The sequence below is a fragment of the Durio zibethinus genome, chromosome 24 (assembly GCF_047325235.1).
Source record: "Durio zibethinus cultivar Kanyao isolate XHJ-2024 chromosome 24, ASM4732523v1, whole genome shotgun sequence".
Classification (NCBI taxonomy): Eukaryota; Viridiplantae; Streptophyta; class Magnoliopsida; order Malvales; family Malvaceae; genus Durio; species Durio zibethinus.
Genome location: NC_143185.1, coordinates 16,367,619 through 16,394,876, shown reverse-complemented (window position 1 = coordinate 16,394,876; position 27,258 = coordinate 16,367,619). Strand labels below are relative to the sequence as shown.

At 32.9% G+C, this 27,258-nt stretch overlaps 6 protein-coding genes across 13 annotated transcripts; 3 read left to right on the top strand and 3 right to left on the bottom strand.

Annotated features, from left to right (window-relative positions):
• Positions 1-215: 215 nt before the first annotated feature.
• On the top strand, positions 216-5,124 carry LOC149511990 (uncharacterized). 7 transcript variants are annotated; one of them, XM_089753685.1, is made up of 17 exons: positions 216-535; positions 625-678; positions 800-818; positions 957-1,030; positions 1,940-2,001; positions 2,115-2,214; positions 2,299-2,346; positions 2,467-2,594; positions 2,708-2,894; positions 2,984-3,061; positions 3,152-3,229; positions 3,389-3,451; positions 3,556-3,630; positions 3,762-3,845; positions 4,154-4,299; positions 4,370-4,625; positions 4,800-5,124. In XM_089753685.1, exons 8-17 carry the CDS (start codon positions 2,515-2,517, stop codon positions 4,917-4,919), a joined length of 1,167 nt encoding a protein of 388 aa, XP_089609811.1. In that variant the 5' UTR covers positions 216-535; positions 625-678; positions 800-818; positions 957-1,030; positions 1,940-2,001; positions 2,115-2,214; positions 2,299-2,346; positions 2,467-2,514; the 3' UTR covers positions 4,920-5,124. The 7 variants fall into 7 exon arrangements, with proteins under 7 accessions (XP_089609811.1, XP_089609813.1, XP_089609814.1 ...); XM_089753687.1 differs by having other exon boundaries at positions 241-535; positions 2,714-2,894; positions 4,800-5,123; XM_089753688.1 differs by having other exon boundaries at positions 241-535; positions 2,714-2,894; positions 3,553-3,630; positions 4,157-4,299; positions 4,800-5,067.
• On the top strand, positions 372-2,388 carry LOC111316402 (MADS-box protein JOINTLESS-like). The gene is made up of 4 exons (XM_089753463.1): positions 372-509; positions 957-1,030; positions 2,115-2,214; positions 2,299-2,388. Exons 1-4 carry the CDS (start codon positions 372-374, stop codon positions 2,386-2,388), a joined length of 402 nt encoding a protein of 133 aa, XP_089609589.1.
• A 928-nt stretch (positions 5,125-6,052) lies between the features above and the next one.
• Positions 6,053-8,564, bottom strand: LOC111316401 (agamous-like MADS-box protein AGL104). Its single transcript, XM_089753462.1, has 9 exons — positions 8,380-8,564; positions 8,151-8,204; positions 7,882-7,932; positions 7,778-7,805; positions 7,609-7,670; positions 7,412-7,511; positions 6,690-6,823; positions 6,399-6,594; positions 6,053-6,190 (listed from the first exon to the last, which is right to left on the bottom strand). Exons 1-9 carry the CDS (start codon positions 8,562-8,564, stop codon positions 6,053-6,055), a joined length of 948 nt encoding a protein of 315 aa, XP_089609588.1.
• A 1,044-nt stretch (positions 8,565-9,608) lies between these two features.
• On the top strand, positions 9,609-12,317 carry LOC111316117 (photosynthetic NDH subunit of lumenal location 4, chloroplastic-like). 2 transcript variants are annotated; one of them, XM_022918130.2, is made up of 5 exons: positions 9,609-10,075; positions 10,858-10,950; positions 11,637-11,697; positions 11,807-11,875; positions 12,117-12,317. In XM_022918130.2, exons 1-5 carry the CDS (start codon positions 9,710-9,712, stop codon positions 12,194-12,196), a joined length of 669 nt encoding a protein of 222 aa, XP_022773865.1. In that variant the 5' UTR covers positions 9,609-9,709; the 3' UTR covers positions 12,197-12,317. The 2 variants fall into 2 exon arrangements, with proteins under 2 accessions (XP_022773865.1, XP_089609742.1); XM_089753616.1 differs by lacking the exon at positions 12,117-12,317 and adding an exon at positions 11,029-11,099 and having other exon boundaries at positions 11,807-11,879.
• Positions 12,318-12,724: 407 nt separating this feature from the next.
• Positions 12,725-15,413, bottom strand: LOC111316118 (heavy metal-associated isoprenylated plant protein 23-like). Its single transcript, XM_022918131.2, has 2 exons — positions 14,945-15,413; positions 12,725-14,846 (listed from the first exon to the last, which is right to left on the bottom strand). Exons 1-2 carry the CDS (start codon positions 15,102-15,104, stop codon positions 14,548-14,550), a joined length of 459 nt encoding a protein of 152 aa, XP_022773866.1. The 5' UTR covers positions 15,105-15,413; the 3' UTR covers positions 12,725-14,547.
• A 5,591-nt stretch (positions 15,414-21,004) lies between these two features.
• LOC111316116 (aspartic proteinase-like protein 1) lies at positions 21,005-26,421 on the bottom strand. Its single transcript, XM_022918129.2, has 10 exons — positions 25,981-26,421; positions 25,268-25,406; positions 24,093-24,334; positions 23,733-23,960; positions 23,468-23,606; positions 23,318-23,388; positions 23,110-23,209; positions 22,039-22,099; positions 21,800-21,871; positions 21,005-21,514 (listed from the first exon to the last, which is right to left on the bottom strand). The coding sequence occupies exons 1-10, from the start codon at positions 26,283-26,285 to the stop codon at positions 21,249-21,251; spliced, it is 1,623 nt and encodes a 540-aa protein (XP_022773864.1). The 5' UTR covers positions 26,286-26,421; the 3' UTR covers positions 21,005-21,248.
• Between the last annotated feature and the right edge of the window lie 837 nt (positions 26,422-27,258).

Genomic DNA, 27,258 nt, shown 5'->3' with positions numbered 1-27,258 from the left:
GCCATAAATACTTACCAATTAAAAAAACAAATTATGTTTATAAAATCCCTAAATTGCCCATCACATCTTTATAAATTGACTTGCTGAACCTTTCTAGGCTTGACTTGTCACTATTTGAAAGGTGAAAATAATTGCAAATTGTCAATTTGTCATTAATTACCAAAACTTTTCTTTTTTTCTTTTTTTACTGACAATTCCTTTGTTTCTTATAAAATGCCTTTATTTTGCTAGGCAAGCACCGAGTGCAGCCAGCCTGGGTTTCGTTCCCAATTACTAATACAGTAAAATTATAGGTTCAGAAAAACGTCAGTGCCTTAGCTTCTCAATTTTGCAAATTTTCTTCTCTTTTTCTCCTCACGGAAAATCCACAAATGAGAAAGATAGAGGAGGTAACAAGATATCAGGTGACATTCGCTAAACGTAGAAGCAGCCTCATTAGAAAAGCTAATGAAATCTCTGTTTTCTGCGACGTTGATGTTGCACTCGTCGCCTTCTCCCCCTCTGGCAGGGTTAGCAAATTTTGCAACCAGGAAAGGTCATAGATTTTAACAAAGTTCATTACTTATTTAACTTGAACTATTGCTTAATTTTATTTTAATTTTTGCGCGTGGGTCATCTTAATAGGATTGAAGATGTGCTTGAACGTTATGTCAACCTACCACCAGATAAAAGATATCAGTATGAAATATATTTACAATTACCATTTTTTTTGCTCTCTGTTTAGTTTTATAATTTTTATCTTCTAATTACTCGGAATGGTTTGATGGGTATATTTCAAAATTTGATGGTGAAACTGCAGACATGCAAGGTGTCTCGAGGTAAATTTTTTTCTGTTTTTGTTAATTTTTATTTCTGTTTTTAATTACTTTTGTATAGTTGTTGTAAGAGTTTAATTAATTTTGATTTAATTTATGAGTTTTATATATTAGTGAGAGAATATTATGAAATGCATGCAGTGGAAATTACAGAAGCTGAAGCAGCTGGACTACATCAAGGAAGATGAAAACAAGCTGCTTCATCTCGATAATCAGTTTGTTTATTTTCAATCTCTTTTTAGGTTTTTTTTCCCTATCACACCATAGCATTAATTTGATATAATTAAGCGGTTGAAAATTCGTGCAGTTACACATTTTCATTTTAATTCTAGATATCATGGCTTTTGTTTTTTTCATTTTTTTTTTTAGAAATAGTAGCTCAACTTTTCCTTAATAAGTACACGTCATCTTACGTTACCGGTGAGACACATGATAGTTGGTACTTAACCATTGAATTGACAATGAGTTATCAAGATTAATATATGACTTTTCAAATTGTGGGAACTAAAATATAATGCAACTCAAATTTTATGACTCATAGGGGCAATGAACTCTCCTTTATTTTTATTATTTTGAAAATAAAAAAAAAGTAAAAAATGTTTTTTCTCCAATCTAAAAGCATATAATTTTTTGAAGAATTAAAAATTATAATTAATTTTAATAAATAACAAAATATTGTATAACATATTATATTGTTGTTTATTGTTATTATTTGTTATTACTATATGAACATAACTTTATTAATATGTTTCAAAAAATATTATTTGTTAATTACTTTCTCTAATAAATTTTATTTCGTTTTATTATTTAATTTTCTTTTAAAGATTTGAAAAATCACACAACAAATAGAAATATATATATATATAAATTTTATGGGTAATTAACTGTATAATATTGCTTACATATATTAAGTGATTATATTCTAATAATAATTTCACTGTGCTTGGATTAATACATTCTTCATCTGGTGCACACAACCCTGGCTGATCGACTGCTTGCAGAATCAAAGTAAATATACAAGTTCTTGTACTGAATCTCTTATAAATTTGAAGTTTCATTTCATCAACTTAGATTATGTTTTGATAATCTTAGCCTTGGCTACTATCAAAATTTTTCTTTATCAGAATCTGGAAATACAAGTCAAGAAAGTTACAGAAGAGACGGAAATCTTGCAGACCAATCTCAAGTAACTCTACCACGGCAAACCTCTCCATAGTCTTCATTTCTATATTTTAGTATTCCATTATTACTCGTCTTTTTTTTTATTATTCATATTATTTGGCTTTACCATTCTTGAAGGGACTATGAGGTGGAGAATGAGGAGGATGCTTCACTTGCTCAAATCTTGTGGTGTGAGAAAAACCTGAAAAATACTCTAGAAGAAATCAAGGATAGGAAAGTGAGTTCTAATTAATCTACAGACTTTGTATATGTTAGAAAGTAATTAGAAACTGCCCATGTTTGTTATGCTTTCAATTAGCAGAGAAGGCTTAATGAGGCGTATCCATCAGTCGGGCAAATAAGGGTAAAGGTATGGATTATTGAAGACAGCAAGCAAGCTGTAATTAGTTAAATATATATAATTTTTTTGTTTATGTTTTTACAATGCGTAACATTGAGATCCGAGGGATTGATTCAAATGGTGATGCAGAGACCACAAGGACAAATACCATTTGCATACAGCTTTACTGGGAATCAAATGCTGAACCGAGCAAGGCAAAACCTAAGTTCAAGTAGTCCATTTCTAATGCAACATGATCCTAGGACTTGGCCCTACAGGTTAATCATATAACCACATCATCAAAATTGATCAATGACTGTTACCATATATTCAAAATTGAAGTTGCAGGGTTCTTCAAGCATTAACACCAATCAAGCATAAATCTTTGAAGTTCCAGGGTTCATAATGGTCTACTACACCCTCTACATCAACCTAGAGGGATATCAGTCGGAGTACCTGGTGCATCTAGCAGCTTTGCATTCAACCCTTTGGCTGATGGTTTCCCTGCCACTTACCATCCTGGATACTCTACTTTTACTCACCAAATTCAAATCCCACCTACTTACCCTCCATTCCAGGTATCTTTTTCACGCTGTGAATTTGAAGTTAACCCCTCATATAAGTGCTAAACCTCTAATTTCCACCTGATTTTATGGAAATTTTGTAGTCTCGAGCTTTTTATTGGGATCAGACTGCTCCTAGTATTCAAAATTTGCAGTTAGGGGTATTTAGAAACTCATCCATGGTGAGTAAACTAAGTGGAAGATTTTACAGTCTTTAACTTACTTCTCCATCTGACTAATTTATAATTTCTACAAATGTTATCAAATTCTAGCATCAACCAATCATGGGGAATCCTCCTATACCTTTTGTTCCCTATCAGACACTGGGAGCTTTAGGAACCTCAAATCTGGTACGTTATGGCACCCTATATTGCTGGGAGTCTACTGAAAAAGCAACAGTTAGAAAGGATTAATGAGTGCCTAAAAAACCAATTTTTAAGATCATCATAACATAAATTAAACCCTTAATCTATCTACAACTGCTAATTGCTACAAAACTGAAATCACAGTACCAACCAATAATGCCTGGTATCGTGGATCAGCAGCTGGGAATGCTAGGAAGCTCATCTGTGGTATGTGATGGCACCCTAATCAATTACTAGTTCATGTCAAGAAGTAAACACTGTAGAGATTACCTTTTACTAACTACAAGTAAATGTTTTGAAATTTATAGCAGCAGCTGATGAGAGAGGATCACATAACACCTGGTATTCTTAATCAACAACCAGGAGTTTTAGGTGACTCATTTCTGGTATGTAATGGCAACATGAACTCCTAATTTATCACTTTCTGTGAAAAAGTCAGGTAATTGTAAGTTCATCAATTAAATTATACTTCTCATTTCAGTCATTCCCTTATCACTGATCTACCAATGAATTGTAGGATCAATCTTTGATGGGAAACAGCATGACACCTAATGTTCAACTCCAGGCCCAGCAGCCTCGAGTTTTAGGCAGCACATCTGTGGTATGTCATGGCATTCTAGATTGTTATGTTCTGAGTCCATGTAAAGCATTTGTATTTTTCAGATCATCTATCAAAACTCTGTAACTTAATAAATTCCTGAATAAGTTCATGCCGAAGTTTCATGCTTTAGACATTCTTACTCCAGGGAAGGCTTGTAAATGATGAACCTTTTGGAGAAAAAGAAAATCCACCACCAAATTCTTGCCATTATTATGTCAAGTGTTCGATTTCTACATGAATCATTTTAAATTTGAATTCTTCTCAAGGGTCCAATCTACTTATCCGGAAAATATTGTATATTTTGATAGCAGAACAGTTCCAATACTCAGAATGATCCGTCACTGCCACCCATGTCTCAGCTTCAAGTCGATCCAAATGAAGTGAACTTGTTATGCAGCCATGGTTATACAACTACTCAGAATTTGGATGTTCCACCTCCTTTGAACACTGAGAGGTATGCCATCAAAATATCCACTCTGAGAGGTAGTTCATTTGATCGAATTCCTCTACAATTGTCTCTTCAGGGTTTCCTCTGAACCATTCTTCACCAATAATATTGGATCCATCACCACCCCCACCCATAGAGATGGTGACAATACAAACAACGGCATCAGTGGTGGTAATAGCAACAGCAACATTGACAACAGCAGCACCAATTATGGTAACAACACCATTGGCTACTGTGACACAAATGAGAAACATCCGGCAGGCTCTACTCAAGAGAATCCACCTCCAGAGTCCCCAACAGACTCGATCTTTCTCAGTAGCCTTTTGGATGAGGTGAGAACGGAGTTAAATGGATTATATATCTACAGTTTACTTACAAATTCAAAAGTTTCCACAGCTTCTTTTAATAGCCGATCACTTGGCACAATCACAAGCCTAAAGCCAATATAAACCATTAATTTTACTTAAAGCCTTTCATATGGAATCTAAACATAACTTTTTACACAGGCTGCAATGGCAAATGACACACCAAAAACTGCAGGAAACCAGGAGGATGGCTCCATGGAATGGGATGGCTTTACATTGGCGGAAAACTTGAACTTGGAAGACCTTGATATAATATTTTGAGCAATGATAATTTTTAGGACCCATCACAGACTGCAGTTGTTTTTCTTCTTTCCTTCCAATTTCTTCGGATTAGGTTATGAAATAAGATACTGCAGAAATAATGTAGAATCATGAACTTGACCTCGATGGGTGATGCTTGGTTCTCATCAGTGTTTCTGCTGTAATTCCGTTGATACCAACTCTCCAAAGATGCAGACCATTCATCAATTCATTGACTCACAAATGCTTTAACACATTCCAAAACACCCAACCACCCACCAGCACAACAATGAGTTTCAACATAGATTTATGGTAAATCATTTTTCTTTCTGCAATTTTGATTTGCTAACCCCTGGCTTGGTTTTTGCACTTGCAGAAAAAGGTTTGAATTGCAATGTTACACAACATTAATTTGTTTGTATTGGCAGCAGGGGGTTACAAATTTTATTTGACATAAATTTCTTTATTGGGAAGATTTCTGTCACTGTTGCAATGTACCAAGCCTCGATTTTCTTTCTATGTTAAGCAATTCATTTTTAGTGACACCAAATTCATTTGAAAAAGAAAAACTACAATCAAAATTGATTGAAAGAAATAGAATAAAGAATGATAAAACACATGCGCCTTAATTAATTATAATTCCTGAGGAAAAAAAAAGCCTTTGAATTTTATGTATATAAAGTCAGAAATGAGTGGATTGGGTTTGTGATATATAATGGTTGGAGATTTGCCATTTATAAATAAAGGTATTAGAATGCAAGTGACTGTAACACTCATTTGCTGAACGAATAATTCAATGGGGCTAGATCATATGAAAATAACAATAATTTATCATTTTTAATACAATTAAGGGTTTTTTCAAGCTTTGTTTATACTTAAATTCTTTTCCAACGATCATAAGAATTCACTCTCTTACAATGGTTCAGTACAATCAAGATTTTACTTTTGAATTACTCCCAACAAAACCTAATTGACAGCAAAAATGAACTCCTTTTATCAACTAGATTAACACTTGTGGTCACTCATTTATCATTTTACTCATCTCGCCCAAATCTCTAGTAGATAAGAAAGAATTACACAACCAAATTACAAAGTCGCTGACCACCAAAATTAATCTAGGCCTAAGGGAATAATTTAACAATTTTCGGATTAAATTAATCTACAGTAAGATGTGGCAGCTTGCTCTCATAGTTTGCACCTTCATCACTAGATGGCATTTGAGGCCAATTTGATGGCTTCTCAACCTGCTGCTGTGATACCACAGATGGGGAAATACTTGGACCAGCAATATCCTGCCCAAAGAAAAAAAAAATATTGATCATAATTTTATTCGAAGTTTAATTCAATTAGTTTATATAATTATTTTAAAAAAATAATATTTAATAAATTTATATTTAAATTTTGACATATGCAAACCTTTTTTCTATCTCAATGCTGTGATAGCTTATAAATAAATATATAAAAATGAAGATAATTAGGGATTAGAAATTAGAATATTACCTTCATTAAAGGGAAAGATGTAGGAGACGACATGAAGGCAGAAAGGAGCTCAGTTGAAGAATAGCTGTGATGCCAAGGTGGAAGGCCATCGTTACTTGAGGTGCTGACATGGCACCCGCCCATGTCACAAGTATCAACGGTCATGTTTGTTCCCTGTGGCATCGGATCATAGATTGTACTAATTGATGTTTGGTTCCTGAATATTTCAATAATAAGGATTTAAGCCTAATTAGACCTATAATATATTCGGAAAAAGAAACACTTAATAAATTTGGATTCTAATTAATATACCTAACAGGAATGCAAGATGATTCAGATCCTGCACAATAATGAGTTGGGTTTTGACCTCCTGCATTATCTGGCAACCAACCCACAACCTCATTTCCAAAAGAGCTTGGCACACCTTCTTGTGCATCCAAGTATATCTACGTTTGATGTGATATTGAACATCAGTACTACTAATTAATTTGTTTGAGCAACATTTAGATGTTAATTAAGGAAACAAGATCTTAGTAGGTATTTCTTCTCATTTGCTAGTTAGAAATTAATGAAAGGAAAAAAATTATTTTTTCAGGATAAATAATTAAGAATCGATTTTTCATAATTGGCAAACAAAATTTTCTAAGCTTAATAAATGTTGTTTTTTACTTAAATTGTCAAGAATCAAATCCTAATTACTAAAATTAAGAGTTTAGCATTCTATCAATAAAAACTATTGAAGATGTTATTTTTTCATTTTATTTTTCATTTTTGTAGAAATATTAAAACATGGAAATTAGGATAAAACATAGTTAGAAAGTGGTAGAAAATAGAGCATAGATAATTAAGTGACTTTATGTCTGAGATTAATTACCTGTACATTGGTTGGATCAGTGAAGGTGGACATATGATTACTGATGAGATAATTCTGCAAAAATAGAGAAGAGTTAAGGAGGTGGATAAGGATAAATATAAAATGTTGTTAATTTAAAACTGCAAAACCCTATTTAAGGAAAGGGTTAATAGATATGGACCTTTCTTTGAGTAACACGTGCCAAAGCCTGTTCAAGGTTTTTCTCGCATGATTCAAGGTCCGCCATGGATGTGAGTGTTAAAGGCTCAGGCTCATACACCCTTTATTCAATAAAAAATATATATATTATCAGATGGAGTTAATTAAATTTCACCTTCAATTCAAAGCAATACCAAATGAAAGCTTAAATCTTCTAACCTTAATTGTTCCTCGGCCAATTGAAGCTGATGTTGCAAGTTACCGATTTCGCGTTGGATTTCCTGTAAGTAAATTTCACAGAAGAGAAATGACAAAGAATTTCCTAAAAAGGAGAAGGAGAAAGAGAAAAAAAAATCTAAAATGGTTTTGTGTTCGATTATATTTGTACCTCAACATTTGAGTTAGTAGTAGTAGAACTGCATCAAAACATTAATTTAGATTAGAAATAATGTCATTATATAGTGATAAATTTTAGAAAAATTTTCCTTTTACCTAGCAAGTTGAAGTGCAAAATCATTTTCAGCTTGAAGTTTCTTCAGGGTGCTGAGCAAAAACTGCAACATTAAAGGGTCAAAATGAACAAATTCTTTATATCATTACATGAAGGGCACCCTATTTGTTTGGAGCCATAGCTAGGTCAAATTACCTCTTTATTCCGCACCAAGCTGCAATCAAATTTTGAATCAATATTTTGGTTCCTTGAAAGATCATAAATGAAAACAAATTTAACATTTGAATCAAAACACAAAAAAATAACCTACCCTCCTCTATCTTGATCAGGCAAATTTATGTATCGGTTAAGCACATCTTCAATTCTACAAAAAATTTAAAAGTAAAATAAAAATATAAACATGAAATTCGATTCTTATATAATTGTTCACAGTTGTTACAAAAGGTGACAATTAGATATTTGTATTCAATGGTTGCATGAGAAGTTAAGTTATATATGATTAATGTAGGCATAAATAAAAGAATGAGAGAAGTGCGTACCTTTTCTTGCCTGAAAAATGGCTGACGCGACCAGATGGTGAGAACATAATGAGAGCAATATCTATGTCGCAAAGGATTGAAAGCTCATAAGCTTTCTTGATTAGTCCATTTCTACGTTTGGAGAAGGTAACTTGTCGATTTGTATCATTCTCAATCCTTTTAATCTGAAGCTTAACACGACCCATGATTTTTTTTTTTTTAATTCTATTAAGAATGTAAAGAAAACAAAAAATGAAAAAGGAGGAATAGATCCTGTATCTTCTCTTTTTAAAAGAAAAAAAAAAAAAGGAATTGAGGGCAAATCAAATAAGAATAGATGGAAAGAAAAGGGGAAGACAATTGATGCAACAAAAAAGGAGAAACACAAAAGGATTTCCGTATTACAAGAAGAGATTTGAGCAGGAGGTGAATTTTTCATATAGACAAAGAGTAACCTTTGCTTTGATATTTTTAGTTTTGGCACCCAAGCTTTGAAGGGTGATTTTTGGCCTTGAAGATGTCAAAATATAGTCCGTATAAAAAGTTGCAAAGCATTGGTGCAAAGAAAGGGTCGTGGGTTAATTTCAGAGGTTATAGCAATAGTCTACCTTGAAGAGTGCAAGAGTTGGTTTTCGAAACAGTGAATGGACGAAATTTACTCCCTCTTTTAATAATGAACATTGGATGGTTTGTTTCATCATTTGCACCAGTCACCAACATTTGTTACGTCAAGATTTATGGCACAAAGAACAATATTGTTGTTTCATTTATAAAATTAAAGAGATCATTTGCACATGCACCCTAGCATTTTATTTAATAATGATTTAATAATAATTAAGAATTTTTGTTAAAGTATTTACTACATTTAATATTTATGTAATACTAAAAACATATTTTAATAAATAATATCATCTTTATTTGGATTGATTGGTTGAATAAAAATTCAGAATTTATTGATTCAACGTTCAATTTTATTATTAAAATATTATAATAAATCTCTAAAAATTCTATAAAAATTTAAACTAAAAAATAAAACGTACTATAAGAGATAAGAAAAAATAATACAATTTTGTCTATTGCAAACTCTTCATCGTCCCTTTTTTTCTTCATACGAAGTAGGCAAACAGTTAGAACTAAAAAAACAAACATTTTGGTAAATCAAAGCAGGCCCAAATGGCCCGTAAAAGATTGAGCCCTTAAACTTGGCCCATGAAAATCATGATGGAAGTAAAGCTCTTATCCATATCCAACGAAACAAATTTCCCTCCAAAGTGGGTCCTTTATTTTCTTATCCAAACTCTCCGGTTGATAGGCTGCAATCTCCAAATCCAAAGAACCAAAGGGAGAAAAAATGGCAACCTCTGCTTTAGCCATTGCTACTGCAAAGCCGCTGGCCCATCATTTCTACAACTTTAAGTCCCCTTCTCCACCATCATTTTTCTGCTCTTGTTCTTCTTCCTTGCCACCTCCAAATGAAGTGAAACTCTTTTTGAACTCAAAACCTGCTGCCAAGAAGTGTGCTTTCAACGTGGGTGTTGGGCTATTAGCAGCTTCAATTCTTGCTTTCTCACCGTTGGATGCTGATGCCACCAGGATTGAGTATTTTGCAACTGTAGGGGAACCTCAATGTGAGCTTAACTATGTGAGCTCTGGTCTTGGTTACTGTGATGTTATTGTGGGTTCTGGTGAGGAAGCTCCACGTGGAGAGCTTGTCAATGTGAGTTCATTTCTTGAGTTGAGTTGGGTTGGTTTTAATTTTTCTTTAAATTGTTTGGATATTTCTTTTGGCTATCGTCAAATTTGGGGTTTTTGTTGGTTGAGAGGGTATTTAATTTTACCTTTCTTTGCTTTTTGCAAATTATGCAATGAGATTGTGTATTCCTGTTGCTTACTTGCTTTTTTATGGAATTTCGTGGATGAATTTGCTTCTGTTGCATGTTCATTGATTAGACTAATGGGAAACTGATAATCAAGAAAACAGACTCTTTTCATTTTGTGTCTTTGAAAGTGCAAAGGCTTGTAGCCACGGACAGAGTGCATGCGTACGTGTCTCTTAGACGACTCGCCTGGCTGTATTTGAGTGTTGACACAATGAAAATGTGATTTGAAACTTAACTTGAGATTAATCTTTTTGTTGGTTTTTTTTTTTTTTGAAAGAATCTTTTTGTTGGTTATTGGTTGATGCTACAATTAATGTTATACAGAGGTAGATAGCACATGGATGAAGACCTAAATGGAATTAGTTACCATGAACACATTATAGGCTTCATAATGCAAAAGAGTTATATGCTAAATAAGGATGACCGTACTTCAAAAGAAACTTGCCACGACAAGTTTTTGAACACTCAAATGTGGACACGTAGAATCATAGATATATTTGTAGTATAAATGCATATCATGACTTGTATTGTCATGATACATTGCAGAATATGTAAATAAAATTAGTTAAATCAAATTGATTGAACTAAGAATATTTTCTTTATTTTCTTCTTTGCATAGATTCACTACACTGCAAGATTTGCTGATGGAATAGTCTTTGACAGTAGCTATAAACGTGCTAGACCTCTTACAATGCGAATTGGTTTTGGCAAGGTACAATTCACTATTGATTCATCTAATGCAGTTTTACCGTTAATCTTTCCTCTCACGATGAAAATTGGTCTTGGCAAGGTTCTTCTGCTTCACCCGGAGGTGGGGGCACACAACACCTTGCAATTTCCAAAAGGGGACTATAGAAATATGTCTGTGTCCTTGAGCTTATAAATGCTTTTCTTTGATGGATCATCAAGCTTATTAAATCATAGATTCACTTGTTTATTGGTTATTGAACTCATATATATTCAAAGAACATGAAAATAGCTATGTAAATTTATCATTATATGGCTCCTACATCCTCACTATTCCAGTCATTTTTGAGTGAAGTTAAATCATCTTAAACTATCCACAGAGGCATTGAAAATTTGAAAAAAAAAAGTCTTCTCTTCAGTTATCCACCACACTTGTATTTCAAAAGTAGTAACTTTCTAACAGCTGCAGTAACTAGGATACCAACAGCTGGGGATCATATTGGTGTTACATTAAAAAGCTTGGTTGACACATTGATCAATTGAGAGTGATTGTGTTAATCTTTGCTTTCTCCCACTTGAAAACAATATTTGTCTTCAGGAGAGGAATAAGCATAGAGTCAACGAGAGAGCAATCAAGATTTGCCCATGTGTCCTGGATTTCTGTTGTCATTTATCCTGTTAACTTAAGTTCATATCATTCCTTCATTTCAGGTCATTAAGGGTTTGGACCAGGGGATTTTAGGGGGTGAAGGAGTCCCTCCTATGCTTGTTGGTACAATTTTGAAGACAGTGACTAGACTTCTGCAAATTACTTTTTAGTATATCTTTATTTTCACTCGCATTGTTCAAGAGGAATTTTTATGCGACTGATTTTGAAACAGGTGGAAAACGTAAGCTTCGGATTCCACCCAACTTAGCATACGGACCAGAACCTGCAGGGTGCTTTTCGGGTGAGTAAATTCACATTCTAGAGCTTTCTTTGCATCTGTATCAGTCTAAATTTACAGCTTCTAACTTCTAAACTTCTGTGTGTAAAATAATTGTTCTTGCAAACCGTTCTCTAAAAATGCTAATGTAAATGTTGGATTTTGGCAAGATAGTTGCGGCAGAAAAGAAAGAAGTCTTTTAAGTGAGACAGTCATTGTTGTGACAATTACCTGATGCACTGACTCCATGATGTTCTTTATGTAGGTGACTGCAACATACCTGCCAACGCAACTCTCCTATATGATATTTATTTTGTTGGTATCTACTCAGGAAATGCAAAGTGATGAAGGAGAGTTTCCTTTTTTTTGAAACATAAAATGAGTTTCCTAACTGTCCAGAATTATTAACAGACACTGTTGACTAGAAGTTGCAGTTGCAGCTAAGCATTAACCATTCAGATCTCTATAGGCCCCTTTCTTTTATTACTCGTCACACAGAAAGAAGATCAAGATGCCACCATAAGTTGGCCCTTCTAGAAGTTTCCTTCACACACCCCCCATCTTTTTCCATTTTCTTTTTTAAACTTGTCTAAGATCCTGACTTATTAAAACAAAAAAGTTCTCTCCTTTGGTTCCAGTAAAACAGAAGAAACTAGTACTGGTTTCAACAAATGAAAACTTAAACCCTATGAAAAGCCAATTATTGGAGACATCAATTTGTGTATATTGATAGACTTCTCATTTTCTTTCTTTTTTTTTTAATTTTAAGAGGGCCAGACTTGACTCACCATCTATAAGAGACATGTTAGGTAAATACTAGGGCATGGAGAACATGATATGAGTTCATGCTGGAAGAAGCAATGATATGATGGTCCCTTTAGATTTCTGATGTATACATTGACCCATACATGATCCCCAACCTATTGTAATGACTGGTTAGTTCTCTGTCTTAATGTATAGTCTGTTTGAAATATTTAACAATTTAGAATCATCTATGTTAGATGTTAAGCATCCAACTTAAAACCAATTAGCGCTAAGTGGAGGGGCCCAACCTAAATATAAAGCTACAGGAAATTGAAAATTTATTAGATGTGGGATAATCTACTTTAACATTAGATACATCTCTTGGCGAGGTTAGTGGTAAAATGCTTCCTCTATTTTATACACCAAATTTGCCCTCCTTTTCTAAAGTTCAAAGGAATGAAGCTCAAGCCTGTTTCAGGTTATCTATTGAATTGTAAGCCAGAAACTCCAATCTGATACTTGTCACCTCTGCGAAAAGAACTAAGTACCTGTCGCTGGGACAATCACCTAAGCTTATCCAAGGTTGGGAACGCTTCTAAACTTTGACGAAGTAATTAATCATCCTGATTTATTGAAATAGTTAAGTGTCTACCTTCTCTGGTGAAGCAAGCTCCTAAAGTGTCATGCTACCATATATTTTCTTTGGAGTTTGGTGTTTGTTTCTTCTTCTGTAAAGTTTTGTCAATTTTCTGTTCCTTGTCTGAGAATATTGCCCAATTTTAGGGCAAATTAATATTTGGATGTATGAATATTTTATAGAGAAGATAAGCGTAAAAAATTGGCTACAGAATTCAGCTTGGGAGCCTACTGGGAGGAAATTGCTCTTTCCTATGCTGCTATAAACGAATTTTTAATTGCTACCAAATTAAAGCATACGGTTGAGTTCAAACTTCAAATGTCTAATTAAAACACTTGAACCTCTCTAGTTGTAGGAGTAATACATGTCTTTACGCTCCTTTGGATCCGAGAAAAGGTTGAGGAAAAGAAAAAAAAAATCAAAGAAAAGGAAAAGAAAGTTTGATTCTCTTCTCATTGTTGCTTGTGTAGGTGGAAAGATGGCACAAGCATGTGCTTTTTCCCGGGAATTTCTTCCCATGCGATTTTCTGAAATGGGATTTCCTTTCTTTTCCCACTGCACTTCTTGTGAGCCAAATTTATTTGAATGAATTTGAACTTTAGTATTGTTTTTTTAGGATCATCCATTCTGTTTTTTATTGTTCTTTTCTTCTTCTAGAATCCTTATGAATCCTTGTTATGCTGCATTGAACATTTAATTTGTCTCAAAGTCCAATGAAAAGCTTCCTAAATGGAAGTTTAGCCATTGAAAATGGTCTGAAATGCGAGTTAGTTCCACCTGCCATGTTTGTTCTGCTTATGAAACTGAAACCTATAAACAAAAAAAAGAGAAAATTTCAATAAACAGGAATATCTCACCATCATCTGAATGGAGCAGCCAGCTTGCACCCAATAACAATGGTGATGAATGACATATAGAGCTCTATTTCCAAGCCAAAACTAATTGCAGGCCATAGAATTCATGACATTGCATACATAATAAGGACAACAAAATAAAGTAGGGCTACAAATACAATAGTTGGCTCACTTCACTCCAACCCACTTTGAAACATTGTTTTCATCACACCAAAAATCAACCCACAAACTTTTTAGGCCCCACCAAAACTGCTCCTTGCAAAACGACAAAAGTAGTAGCCAGGACCGTTTTTAAACGAAAAAGGACTTTGATTAATAGCTCAATAATCTTCTGATTATATCTACCAGACAATTCAACAGGGAAAAAAACTACTAACTACAGAGGAATTTTTTACACTGTGTTTATTGATTTCGCTAGAGGTAGGGGAAAGCTTGATTCTCATGAAGACATAAACTGCAGCCTACATGAGAGAACATGCATTTGGGTTTTCATCACTGAACAAAGAGATGTAAGGATCTTCATACTTGGTGACAGTGGCAGTAGTTACATTGTTCTCTACTTTCCTGACATAACCAGGGGGTGCCTTCTTGTCATAAGCAGGAGCAGCATATGGATGGGCCACCAGGTTGTAAGGAACATAAGGCCAAATCTCAGCCTTTTTCCCTGTTGACTTGGCTTTCTTCAACACCTTGTTTGCTTCTACATATCCTGTTACAGTCACCTTCTGCTGTTTCCTGTTTATGATCACGGATTTCACTCCTGCAATCACATTACATTTCATCACATAATAATCTGTCAGCTAATTCCATAAAAAAAATGCAAAAGCAAAGAAGAGATGAAAAGGAAGAAACATATACCACTCAATGAAGAAAGGGCTTTCTTGACCTTGAGTTCGCAGCCATCACAGTCCATCCTGACCTTGAGCTCCACAGTCTGCAACTGCTTTTTCTTCTTGTATTTATGGCCAGTGCCGCTCATTAAATCAGACAAATACTCCAAAGTGCCTGCAACTCCCATTTTTAATTTGTTTCTCTTCAATGCCTGGGTTAATGAAAACTCCTAATGAAGGATGTACCTAAAAGTTTCAATGCAGGTTTTTACTTCTTTGATCAGAAACGAGGGGAAAGCAGGAAATGTGAAGATGGGGTTTATAGAAATATGGGAATTGATGTGAATTTATATACCGGAAGACAGTAGGAATTGAGCTAACAAAGAAACTGCAAGTGAATTTCCCTGGAAATGAATAAGGGGTTGATAGATGTATATTCCTTGCTTGCCTTGTATCAAACAATGGAAATGGCTTTAAGGCTGCTCTCTTAACCTTCTTTACTTCCTAATCTTTTATACAGCTTCCCTTCTTGAATAGGCTTTTCAAACAACAAAAAATAGTTGTGGGCCCTCAGTGAAGAAGCATTAAACAAAACTTTGATATTATTATTTGGTAAGAAGTACTTTCATTCGTCACAGTTATATTTTACAATTGAATTTTTAAGATTTAGTAATAAAATGCTATTATAACAAAATGAAAATGCCTCTTATCACGCTCTTAAATGAACGCTCTTGACTCATTGACATGATTTTTTTTTTTATTATTATTTTGCTCTTCAGTGTTCTGCCTTTTCAATTACTGTCAAAAGAATGATTTGGGTTCTTAAGAAGGAAAACTCTTTATGCTTAGGCTGGAAGTAAGCAAATTTCAAGGTATTTTGCGTAAGTACCCTTGCATTGTTTAGTATTTGCTCGTTTAGGATAATGTTTTAAGGTTGCTATACTAATTGGTCAGAATTTCAATGTTCGAAATGAAATGAAATTGGCTATAACAATCATCAGATAAATGAGTCAAATTTTAGAGACTTTATTATTTGTGAGTAATTTGGCTTCCTTTAGTGACACATTGGATATTCCAACAAAAACGGCATTTCTCAATGTTCATTTGTTTAAACTATTTGTGCATAGTGTAAGCTACGCTCCCATATTGCACTTGGGATATTTCTGTAGTTTTTTTTTTTTTATTTTTTTTTTATGCTTTATGGTGAAGAAAAAGGATTGCAATGACACGTGGAAGAAATCAAACGGAGGAGATGGTAAAAGAGCAGTTGGCTCCCCCTAAAATGTGCGGTCAAGCCACCTTCTCAAACATCCTTTGGCAAAATCATTTTTTTATTAATTTAAAAATGTTTTCAATTTATGAAATCATTATGTTATTGTTGCTGTCACCAATTTTTTTCGTTGTGTTTATTTTTAACACATATAGATTTTCCATTGCGTGCAGTAAATGAAAAATTTTTTAAATTTGTAAAATGCAAAAAAAAAAATTAATGGTAGCATTTTTTTTAAAGTAATGCCAACGAGGAAGTGTCTTAATAATAAAGAAAAGATTTTAAAATTTTTAATTTAAAATTAAAATCTTATCATGAATTTAATTTAATTTTACATTAAATTTATTTGATTATATGCTAATTTTTATATTTAATTTACTTTTAATTTATTAATTTTTACGTAAAATATAATACTTTATTTGGATTTTAATCTCAATTAAAAAAATAAAATATCTTGGAAAAAAGGGGAGTTGGAGCTTTTGGTGAGTGAGGAAAAAAAAAATGGGGCGTTTCAAAGTGCAAAACAGCGAAAGCAGCCAATGTACATGTGTGGGGGATACAGGCAGGCATACAGCTGTGTGGGGGTTGCTGTTAGATTATGCTCGTGTAATGAGATGCGACCCTCCTTTTTTTCCTCCTGTTATTTTGCCTCCTCCTTTTCAACCCATGCATGATATAAGTTTATAACCAATTTTAGAAGTTCCCAACCTCACCATTCTCCTTCCATCTTACCAAATAAAATTAAATACAATACAAAGCAATTAATGCTTGCTACACTATGTCCTAATGTAATGTTTCCCAACAACCAATTTTTTTGCATTATTAGTTATTATTAAAATCACTATTTATTAAGAAACCGGATTTGGATAATCCCCTTTTATCCTAATGCCAAAAGGAAGGGAAACTATCCTAAGGAAAAAAAAGGAATGAAAATAAGAAGAGGAGCTCATTTTTCTTGTAAATTAGGGTTTGATACTTGCAAAGATTATTTCAAGAATAATGCATGAAAACAATATGAAAAAAATACTTTCTTAAAGTCCTTCGAGAAGAAGTAAGTTCCAAGAAAATTTAAAACTATCCTTAATTGTATTAAAAAATGTTCATTACCATAAGACCATGAACATTTCCAAAATATCATTGATAAAGAAATTTTTTAAAAAATCTAAGAATAGCAGATAATATAAATATCTTATAATTACAATTCATTAAGTATTTATTGAAACAATTTTAGCCAGTTTACATCTTTAAAAAACACAAATAGAAGTGGAAGGAATATCCACCTATAGCTTTAAATTATATATTATTATACAAGGCATTAATTTTTTAATTCAATTAAATAAATAGTATTAAAGTTAATCATTAATCATGCATGGAAAACAAAAGAATGTTACTGTCATGTATTTGTCTTGGTTTGTTTTCCCCACCATTCTCTTCACAAACTTATAATAATTTGTTTTATAACCACCCCACCACACTCAAATAATGGATGCAATTCCCATGAAAAGAAAATTTATTGGGTGGGATCTCCCCATGCCGGCATGCATGCAATATAAAGAAAAAAAGCTAAATTTCTCTATCATCCTTGTTTCTTAAAAAGGGAATGAATTAAATATTTGTGTTCGATAAATACACAATGAAAACATTCTAAAAGAATAAAGAAATTCAAAACATATTATGGAAAACTAAATCAGGATCTTTTCATTAACATTATTACATTCAAATTTTCATTAACATTACATTCTTCATTCAAACTAAAAATTACATTATTTTTTATATACTCGTATTGAAGTTCTTAAATTTTACAAACAAAATTAAAATATTATCTTATTTTTTGTCATTTTAATTTATTAATTATTTAAAATATATCCTAATAAAAATGTGACAATTAGTCCTCTAATTGGGATAATAGAGTTCAAAAATTCCATCACTTGTGTAAGAGATTTTTTTTTTTAATTATTGGAAATAAGATTTAAAAGAAAGAAATATATACCTGACGCCGAATCATTTGCTCAAGAGTCATTTTCACATTGAAATTAAACATTAAGTAGGTTCAATTCTTGAAATATTGTTGTAGCGAAGTAACCACGTTTTGAACATGATTGATCAGCCTTTCTTTGATCATGCAGAAGGATCGCTGATAACCCTAGAGTTTAATCAAAGCCTTCGTAAATATATATTAATGCAATTCGTTTCCTCACCTTTGCTTTTCTGCGAAAGCATTTTTGTTTTTTAATTATAATAATTATGATAACCTTCTTTATTAGAAAACCTTCTCTTGTTTTGCATCTTTTTGTCCTTTAAAAGCAAGTAAAAATCATTAAGAAACCAAAGGACAAAATGCTAGTGGGGGTAACACATTAATTAATAAATCCTGCATATAATCCAAACTTCACTCCTTAACAAAGGAGGAAAAGCAAAAGGGAGACGCATGCACGAGCGTCGAGCATGCTAGCCTTTTGTTTGAATTTGAATATCTAATCTCATGCACAAAAGCTGCGGAAAAGATTAAAGCATCATCCCATCTATAATTTGTTTATAATGGTTTTCTTTTTTGCCATTTTAGGTGCATTGATATAATTTCTGGTTTGATGATTGAGAAGTTTGTGAAAATTGAGATGGGAAGCTTGTTAAATTTATCACATAAATAAAAGTTAAGGGGCATCAAAAATGCTATTCTGAAACACATTTCAAAAATGATATATGAGGGAAGAAAAAAGAGTAGAAACTAGTGAGAGAGAGGGAGAGAGAGTAGAAAAATGTAAAGTGAAGGGTATAATATATTCTTGTTTTTATTTTCTATGGATGATGATATAATTAATTGAATATATGATATCATATGAATATTAATAATGTGAAAATCAAAATGTTATTGATATGATGTTAAGATATAATAAGTTCAAATTAGATTTTTTTTTTTTTTGTTTATTTAAAAGGAAAAGAAATGGAGAATGGAAAGTTATCTAGGGAAGGTGGTACTAACAGGCAAGCCAATCATGCTCTGTCCTAACTCAATAATTCTCAAAGCTTTAAAAATGTCCTTTGTCCATTGTCCTTTTATGAATAAAAATATAAAGAGAGTCCAAAATCTTCCGAATTGCCCACTGAAAACCAATTTTTTTTTAAAGAAAAAATAAGTGAAGAAAAAGTAAATAAAAGGCTTCTCTTCGCAAAGGGTTAGATAGATTTGGCAGTGGAAAGAAAACGTACGACAAAAAACCAAAGCTGAGCATGCACACCAGCATCAATATCATAATCTGTTTTCTTTTTTTTGTTAGTGATGATATGATTGTAAGTACGGTTTGTATGCCGTAAAAATTTGTACATATTTGTCTTAATTTGTTCATATGATCAGACTATGGTAGCTCAGCCAGGACAATTGAAGTCCCTACTTCTCAAACCTTTTCGGCACAAAAATATATGTATCCTGCAATTAATACTTAGAACTTATGGTAGCCAATTAAGTGGTTTTCAATTGATTTTTTGTAAAATGTCATGAAAATCTCCCTTATTTCCATCCTAAATTAATTTAAAAAAAAAAAAAAAAACTCAAGCACCATAACTTGGGGTGCAAATGAACTAAAAACATAATACTTCAACTTTGAATTCTCAAATTTGAATTCTGAAAATAACGACAAAATTTATGAAATGAAAGACGATTATTTCATTATTTTCAAATGTCACATCGGTAATATATTTGAGTTTCTAGCAGATCTTATAAGGATAGGAATCCAAACTCATGTACGCAAATATATACACGTAAACATTGAATATTTGAAAACGTCAATTGGAATAAAAAGTAAATAAAAGCCATATGTGACAATACTTTCAAATTAGCCAACGAGAATTGGTGTAATTGCGAAGCTATACATGTGCTTTTCATAATGAAAACTTACCCATAAATAATTGAATTTGGTGGCTGTTAACATCAGAGAATAATCGATTGTTTCCTGAATTATAATAGAAGCACATGCAAAATTAACCGACCTCCATGCCAGTTTCCCACAAATTATTAGTGGTTCTACATTTTGTTCCAGCTGTATTTTGGACCCTCTTTGAAGAAACCAACTCTCCAACGTTTTAAATTAAAAAATGTTAGCTATTCATTATCAATGAAAATTACTTAACATTTTAGGTCAGGTAAAGTGTAATTTTTACCAACATCCCACGTAGTTTGATAGTAAAGTATTAAATTTTTAATTTTAGTGATCAAAATTTAAATTCTAATAATCTCAAATATAAAAAAAATAAAAATTTAATTTTTACTTCTTTCAAGTTCTTGACTCTTATTACAAGGATTTATGCAAGATGTTTAGTAGAACATGATAACATGTTTATTTAGTATTAAATAGATATAAAATATAAAATATCATATCATAATTTATATTTACGCACCAAACACAAAATAAATTTTAAGTTTTTATCAAACTCATATATAATTTTTATTAAAATTTTAAATTATATCATTTTCTCATTGTATCATGTCATTTTTAAAATTAATAAATTTATCTGAGTGAAATAATGGATGATTTATTATTAAGATAAAATTTGTAAAAAAAAATTAAAAATTACAATTATTTAAAATTGAAAAAATTATATGAACATAAAATTATTTATAAGTAAAATAAATAAATATCATAATAATTTTAAAAGTATTTAAACTCAATTTCTTTTCAGAATAGAGTACACAAGATTTGAATACCTTTAAAAATATATCTCTTTTTTGTTTTATCTTTTGACATTTGAGTAATTTTTCCATCCAAATTAATTAACTTCACTCGAAGAGTTTTATAAATAATATAAATACACTAAGATCAGAGATAGATAAAATGATATGAATTTTCTAATTAAAAAGTAAATATGATGCATACTAAATGCCCCTCTGCTCAATCCAACGGCCATCACAGGGAAAAAATGATGGCATCAGACCACGAGACTGCTCCAAATATTTATACATTACACAGAATAAAGAAAGAGAAACTATTAGGATAATAGAAAGAAAAAAAGATGAAAAATAGAAAGAAAAGATGGATCATGTACACCTGATGCTAAGTGAGAATGAAATTCAGCCATGGGTGGTGCCAGTATCTAGTGGAAAAGATGAAACAAGAACATGCAAAAGAAACAGCAGCGGCAACAATTTTAAGTAACAAAATTGTGATGATACTAGACGGGTCGGGGCAGCTGATGGTTTGGAGGGAGCCCTACCGGCCAGGGCAGGAGCAACTGCCTGTCCACCGGAGGTGCTTTGCTGCTCATTGGTTGGCAATGGATTTGATGGTGTCCCGTTAGGAGCAAGGGACATCCTTTTACCATCAGCTAAATCTTGACCTGAATATGAAAATTGAGAATTCAGTATTATGTTTTTAATGAAGAAACAAAAAAACCAACACCTTAATATTTTTCATATGGGATCTGGCATCAAGCTGTATTAACATTGCACCCGACCCATAAAGAAAAAGAAAAGGAGGTGAGCCGTTGGGAAAAAGTTTACAGGTAGAAAAACATTGATTTAGCCCCTCCCAAGTACAACCCATCAGCATCAAATTTAAAAACCATGTAGTCACAAAGATTAGATGGAAAACAGTACCCACATACATAAGCTAGAGAACTTACAATTTGATGGTGACCAACCTAACTTCATATTTTCTCTATCAAATACCATCCGATATCCGGTCATGAAATTCTCTGCAGAAATACATTTTCTTAGAATATAACTAATATTTCAAGTTCAAACACCAAAACATGAATGGAGCAGACACCCATGCATGTACAAGCACACAAGCACAGCCAGACATGAAAAGCAAATATAATATGAACAACATCTTTGGCATTAAAGAAATACAGTAGCATACGTCCAATTGTTCCAACATCCCCCTTCACAGGCTGTATGGCTAAACAGAATCCAGAGACTCCCTGCACAAGAGCAATCAAGTTAAGAATTCATCTAAATCTGACAACTTTCACTCATCTAATTGCTACTTTCAGACTACATACTCCACATTAATACCAAGATGAACAAAGATCCCTACACCATATAGCATAGTACAATAAGCTCTTACATTTTGACGTTACTAACCGTCAAGTAAAACGAGTGAAAACCCAAATTATATAGTACAATTAAATTTGTGATACCTAATATTACTTCATGCATAACAATAGTTGTATATACTCACAAATGACCTCTCTGACCCAGGATCTATTCAAGCCCAGATCAGCCCCATTTTGATTTTTAATCTTACTTTTACTTTTCCCTTTTAAACATGATAAGAAAGCAATCATAGATGCTCTAAGGATCGCCAGCTCACAGTTTTATACTAAATCCCATCCACAGGTCGAGCCAGAATCTAGTAAATTTAAGGGAAAGGAAGAGGGTATCTCAATCAAAACAAAACTTTTGGGAAATTTTCACTAAATGGAGTACCATGAAGTATTATTTAATAAAAGGTGTATATCAACAATGAACAATTAACATTGGCTCTCTTAAGCAATGTGGTACTCTTTTAGGTTCATTGGAAAAGAGGCCATCATAACATCATACAAGGAGTATAAATATGATGTATGTCATTGATCATGTTTTTGCCATCAGTTAAGCTTTTCTTAGAAAAAAAAAAGTTATATAAGAAAAACAAAAAAGCAGAAAAAACCATCATTATCACACAAGCATTAGAGATTTCTAGTGATCTCTGGCATGTCAATATTTGAAATTAGTCAAACAGAAATTTCATATTTCTGCACTAAAAGTAACTGATGTTCGAGAGTAGAACTTGGCTATTTCTCACTGTTTTGGCAACAAGTTATACGTGCAGCTTACTCCCAAATCCAGAAGAGAGAGGTCCTACAACTTGATTAATTTTTCCACTCTAAAGAAAAAAGCTTAGAAAACAAAATTGTAGAAATTTCCATGGGGTAAAGAGTTTAAGCACCTCAATACCATAGACCACAAAAACAGGATTATAGACCACAAAGCTGTTGTTTATAGGGAACACGAGCTTCAAGTAGGGAACCTTGGGTAACTCCGGTGAACTGTTTCACAAAAAAATGAGTAAATGTTGGCATACCACAGGCACACTCTAGTGCCCACATGCAAAAATCGGAACTATCTTATAAATCTCTTTACATAAGTGAGTTAACCTGGACTTGTAGCAATATTTCCAAGGATAACCTGGATAGCTAGTGATTGTAGCATTGACTCGTCGGCCAAACTATCAAAAAATAGCAATGAAATCAGACATATATTGATAACCAATTTACTCTGAGGAGTTTGCCAGGCAAAGATAATACCTCCATAGTTATTCTCTCATACACTTCATTAGGAAGAAATGTAAATGAAGTTCCACTATCAACCACTGCACTAAAGCCTGTTTCTTTAAGGCAAGAATTACCAATACAACAGGCCTCCACCCCAACAATATAGGTCATACTGAATAAAAACATCAGTTAAATCACAGTACAGAAGAGGAAATCATAAAATCTTTGAGAATTAAGAAATAAGAGAACAATATATATAAAAAAAGCGAACTAAATAAAAACATATAATGGTCCATACTATTTCCCATCTGAAGGCAGGAACTGAGTCGATTGCTGAGTGGCTGGTCCCTCATCTCCAAAATAAATTCTACCGGAATCTTCCTCATCAAAACACAAAGAGAAAGAGTTGCGGATCAATCCTGCTTTTGCAAGGAAACTAGGAACTGAAATTTCTCCAGGTCCCAAACCCATCAAACCATCAGGAGCAACCCCATCCAAGTAACCACCAGTTTGCTTCATACCACATCTGTATTCAGGAAATATGATGACAAAAAATAATCTATGGTTAGGAAGACAGCAATTCCTTGATAGCGCTAGAGAAATCAGTAAATATATCAAATTAAGAAACTAATGTGGCCAGTAATCATCAATAAAGCACCCTATAATGATAGGAGCCTGCACTGAAGTGTTCAATGTATGATCACCAGCTGATGCAAGATGTAAAGTATCCTCAACAAGCAATCCAGAACTTGAAGTATTTTCTGTGTAGTAGTCAACAGTGTAAGGGCATTGCTGCTTAGAACTTTTGCAGTTTGTACTTGATTCACATAACTGATGGCTGCAAGGTACGTGCCTGCTAGAGCTTGAACCAGATGGTCTGTACTCACTCAGATCTTTATCCTGCATAATAAATGCCCCATATATGAAGGAGCACCTGCCAATCAATCATTGGAAATAAGCGCTAAACATGCTATCTTGCCTTACCATAGACTTCACATTGCATTAAAATAAAAAAATAATAATAATAACAATTAGTCTTGACCCTAGCCCAGCAACCCCTATCTTTTTTTCCAAGTGACATGGATGCGTCAAAAATTACCTTTAGTGAGAAATTCAAAAAACAACGAACTTAATAAATGAATGATCTACACACACTTATCAATGAGAGACACATGACTGATTATCAATGTAATAAAGGCTTGAGAAGTTAAAAGATCACTCAAGGAACAAAATCATGAATTGATGGTTTTAACTTTTTATGGTCTTGTATTTAATGGTCTATTTGAGTAATTTTTCTTCTTTTCTTTTCATTAAGCAGGGAAATTTTCCTTAATTATGATGCACAGATATCAATATATACCAATTCTTAAAAAAGTTAAGATACATGACAGCAGGATGCTCTTGTTAAAAATCAAAATCAATTTCATGGCAAAAATAATATTCCGTGAATAATTTAAACTACCAGGTGAATAATTAAAGTTCATTATCATATGGATCTTATAAGTATTTTGTAATGAACTCCATTTCATGTTTTCACTAACAAACATAAGTGTCTGGGATGTATGGGGTATAATATCTAATAAGATGCAACTTTTGATCACTGATTATTCCATATGAAATCATCTGATTTTGTTTTGAAAGCATTGAACAAGTTGGGTCCATTATAGACAGTGAACCTGCCTCGTGGAAGAATCCATGCTACATATTTACCAAACAAGCATCATGAACAACAATTCAAATATGTCACAAAAAAGCAGAAAATTTTGAATGTACAAATGGTCATTAAAGTAAATAATGACTGTTTAACAACATAATCATAGAAGGCTGGCCTACCAGACTACTATAGTAACTGGCAGACAGTGGAGCGCATTGCAAACAATCGCATGGAACCCAAAGTAGATCACTCCCAACATCCAATGCAACAAGAAATGAAATATTTGGTGTCCCTATATCAATCCAGGTGTAGTGCAACCTAAAATTGGAAACTGAGTCCATTAAATAATCACATAAACAGCAAGGAACTAAAAATTCAGTTGATATTTACAAAGATTTCATTCATAAAGTCATATATAACTTTCTCGAAAATAAATTTGATAAAATCACCAATAGGTTAAATTCTCCATTCTCTTTTTTGGGGGATAAAAATCCTCCATTTTATCTCTTTGTTTTGGGAAATGCTAACACATACCCTGAATGCATTTGTTAGGTAAATATTTTCACATTCAATTCAGTAATTTCCAATGCCATTAGCTATGAATTTAGATATTGATTTAAAAAGCAAAATTTAACATTTGCACATAAAAGTTGTATATTTGAAGCCCAGTAACTTGCATTGCACAACGGCAGTCCTTGTCCATTAAAAACAAAGGAAAAAAAAAAGACGAAAGAAAAGGAAAGGCAAAAAGGTTGTCTTTTCTTCAAAGAAAGTCAACATCCTTAGAAATAAAGAGGAACAAATTTTAAAAATGGAAAACTTAAGCAAATGAAGCTACATGATCTGTTAAATAGCAGTCAACAGCATAGTTCAAAGAAGTAGGTTTTTATACCATCCGAAGTCGTTTCCGAACGACATCGTTTTGCTCCCTTGAGAAGGGAAAACGAGGTTGTATTTAGACCCAAGCTTCATCTTCTGCCGCTGCAAATCACTGTTCACAAGCAACTCGTAGTACTCCAAGCTCTTCCTCTCCGGCCACCGAATTCCGCCACCGGTCCTCGGAACCCTAAGCAACTTCGCCTCATTGGAAAACCTATGAATGAGCTTCGACGAGTAAGTAACAACCGCCGCCACATCCACGGAGGCAAACGCCAGAAACGCCGCCAAAATCAGAACCAGAGATCGCCTAGTCGCCATCGATAGAGATCTAAGCTTTTTCTTAAAAAAATAAGGAAATGCAGATAGTAATTAAAATTGAGAAAAAATGGCAAAAGATTTTTCCTTTCTTTTCGAGACGGTAAGAAGAAGAAAAGAACTGTGCGCACTGCGCACAGTGTAGAGAGTAGAGTGTTGTTGGATAATTAAGTGGGATTAATCATCCTAATTTTAATTAATTAAGTAATTTCCTGGAGGGAAAGATATGATTACGTTTAATGAGGAGGAGCAGCCACGTAGCTGGGGTCCACTTGTGAAAAGGAAAAAAAGTAAAGTTTGTTGACGTGTCAGAGAAAACAATGGGAGGTTTGATTGGCGGGGACGTTTTGTCTGACACGTAGGGTCCGTTGCGTTTCTGGGGTTTCGAGACGGAGCGATTGGAGGTTTGAAATTCAACCGTTGAGTTGGCTCCCTTTGGCTTTATTCGGTTTTTCTTCATGCTTTTCGGTGGTGTAATTTATAATTCAAATTCCTTTTTAAGTATAGTGCTTCCATTTTCATGTGGCACCTAGATTTCCTCCCTGTATACCGAAGCCAAGTGTTTTGACTCATTTGAAATCTAAGAATAAGTGTGACATGACCGCTTCAAACAATTGTCTCTTCTCATAGGTAAGATAATTTAAATATGATATAATATAAAATAATATAAAAATAATATAATTTAAAATTTTAATAAAAATTATATATAAATTTAATAAAAATTAAAAAATATATTTTATATTTAATATATTTACATAAATTTAATATAATAATTTTTATATTTCACACATTTTAACAAAAAATAAATACAACATAAATATATAAATTATCAAGTTTAATTACTAAAACACTTATAACCCTAATATTGATACTAACAAATAAAACAAGAAGAAGGGACAAATGATCGTACTAGTAGTGCTTGTCAAGGATTACAGATATGCAAAAAAAGAAGTGATTTAATAATTTTTTGTGAAAA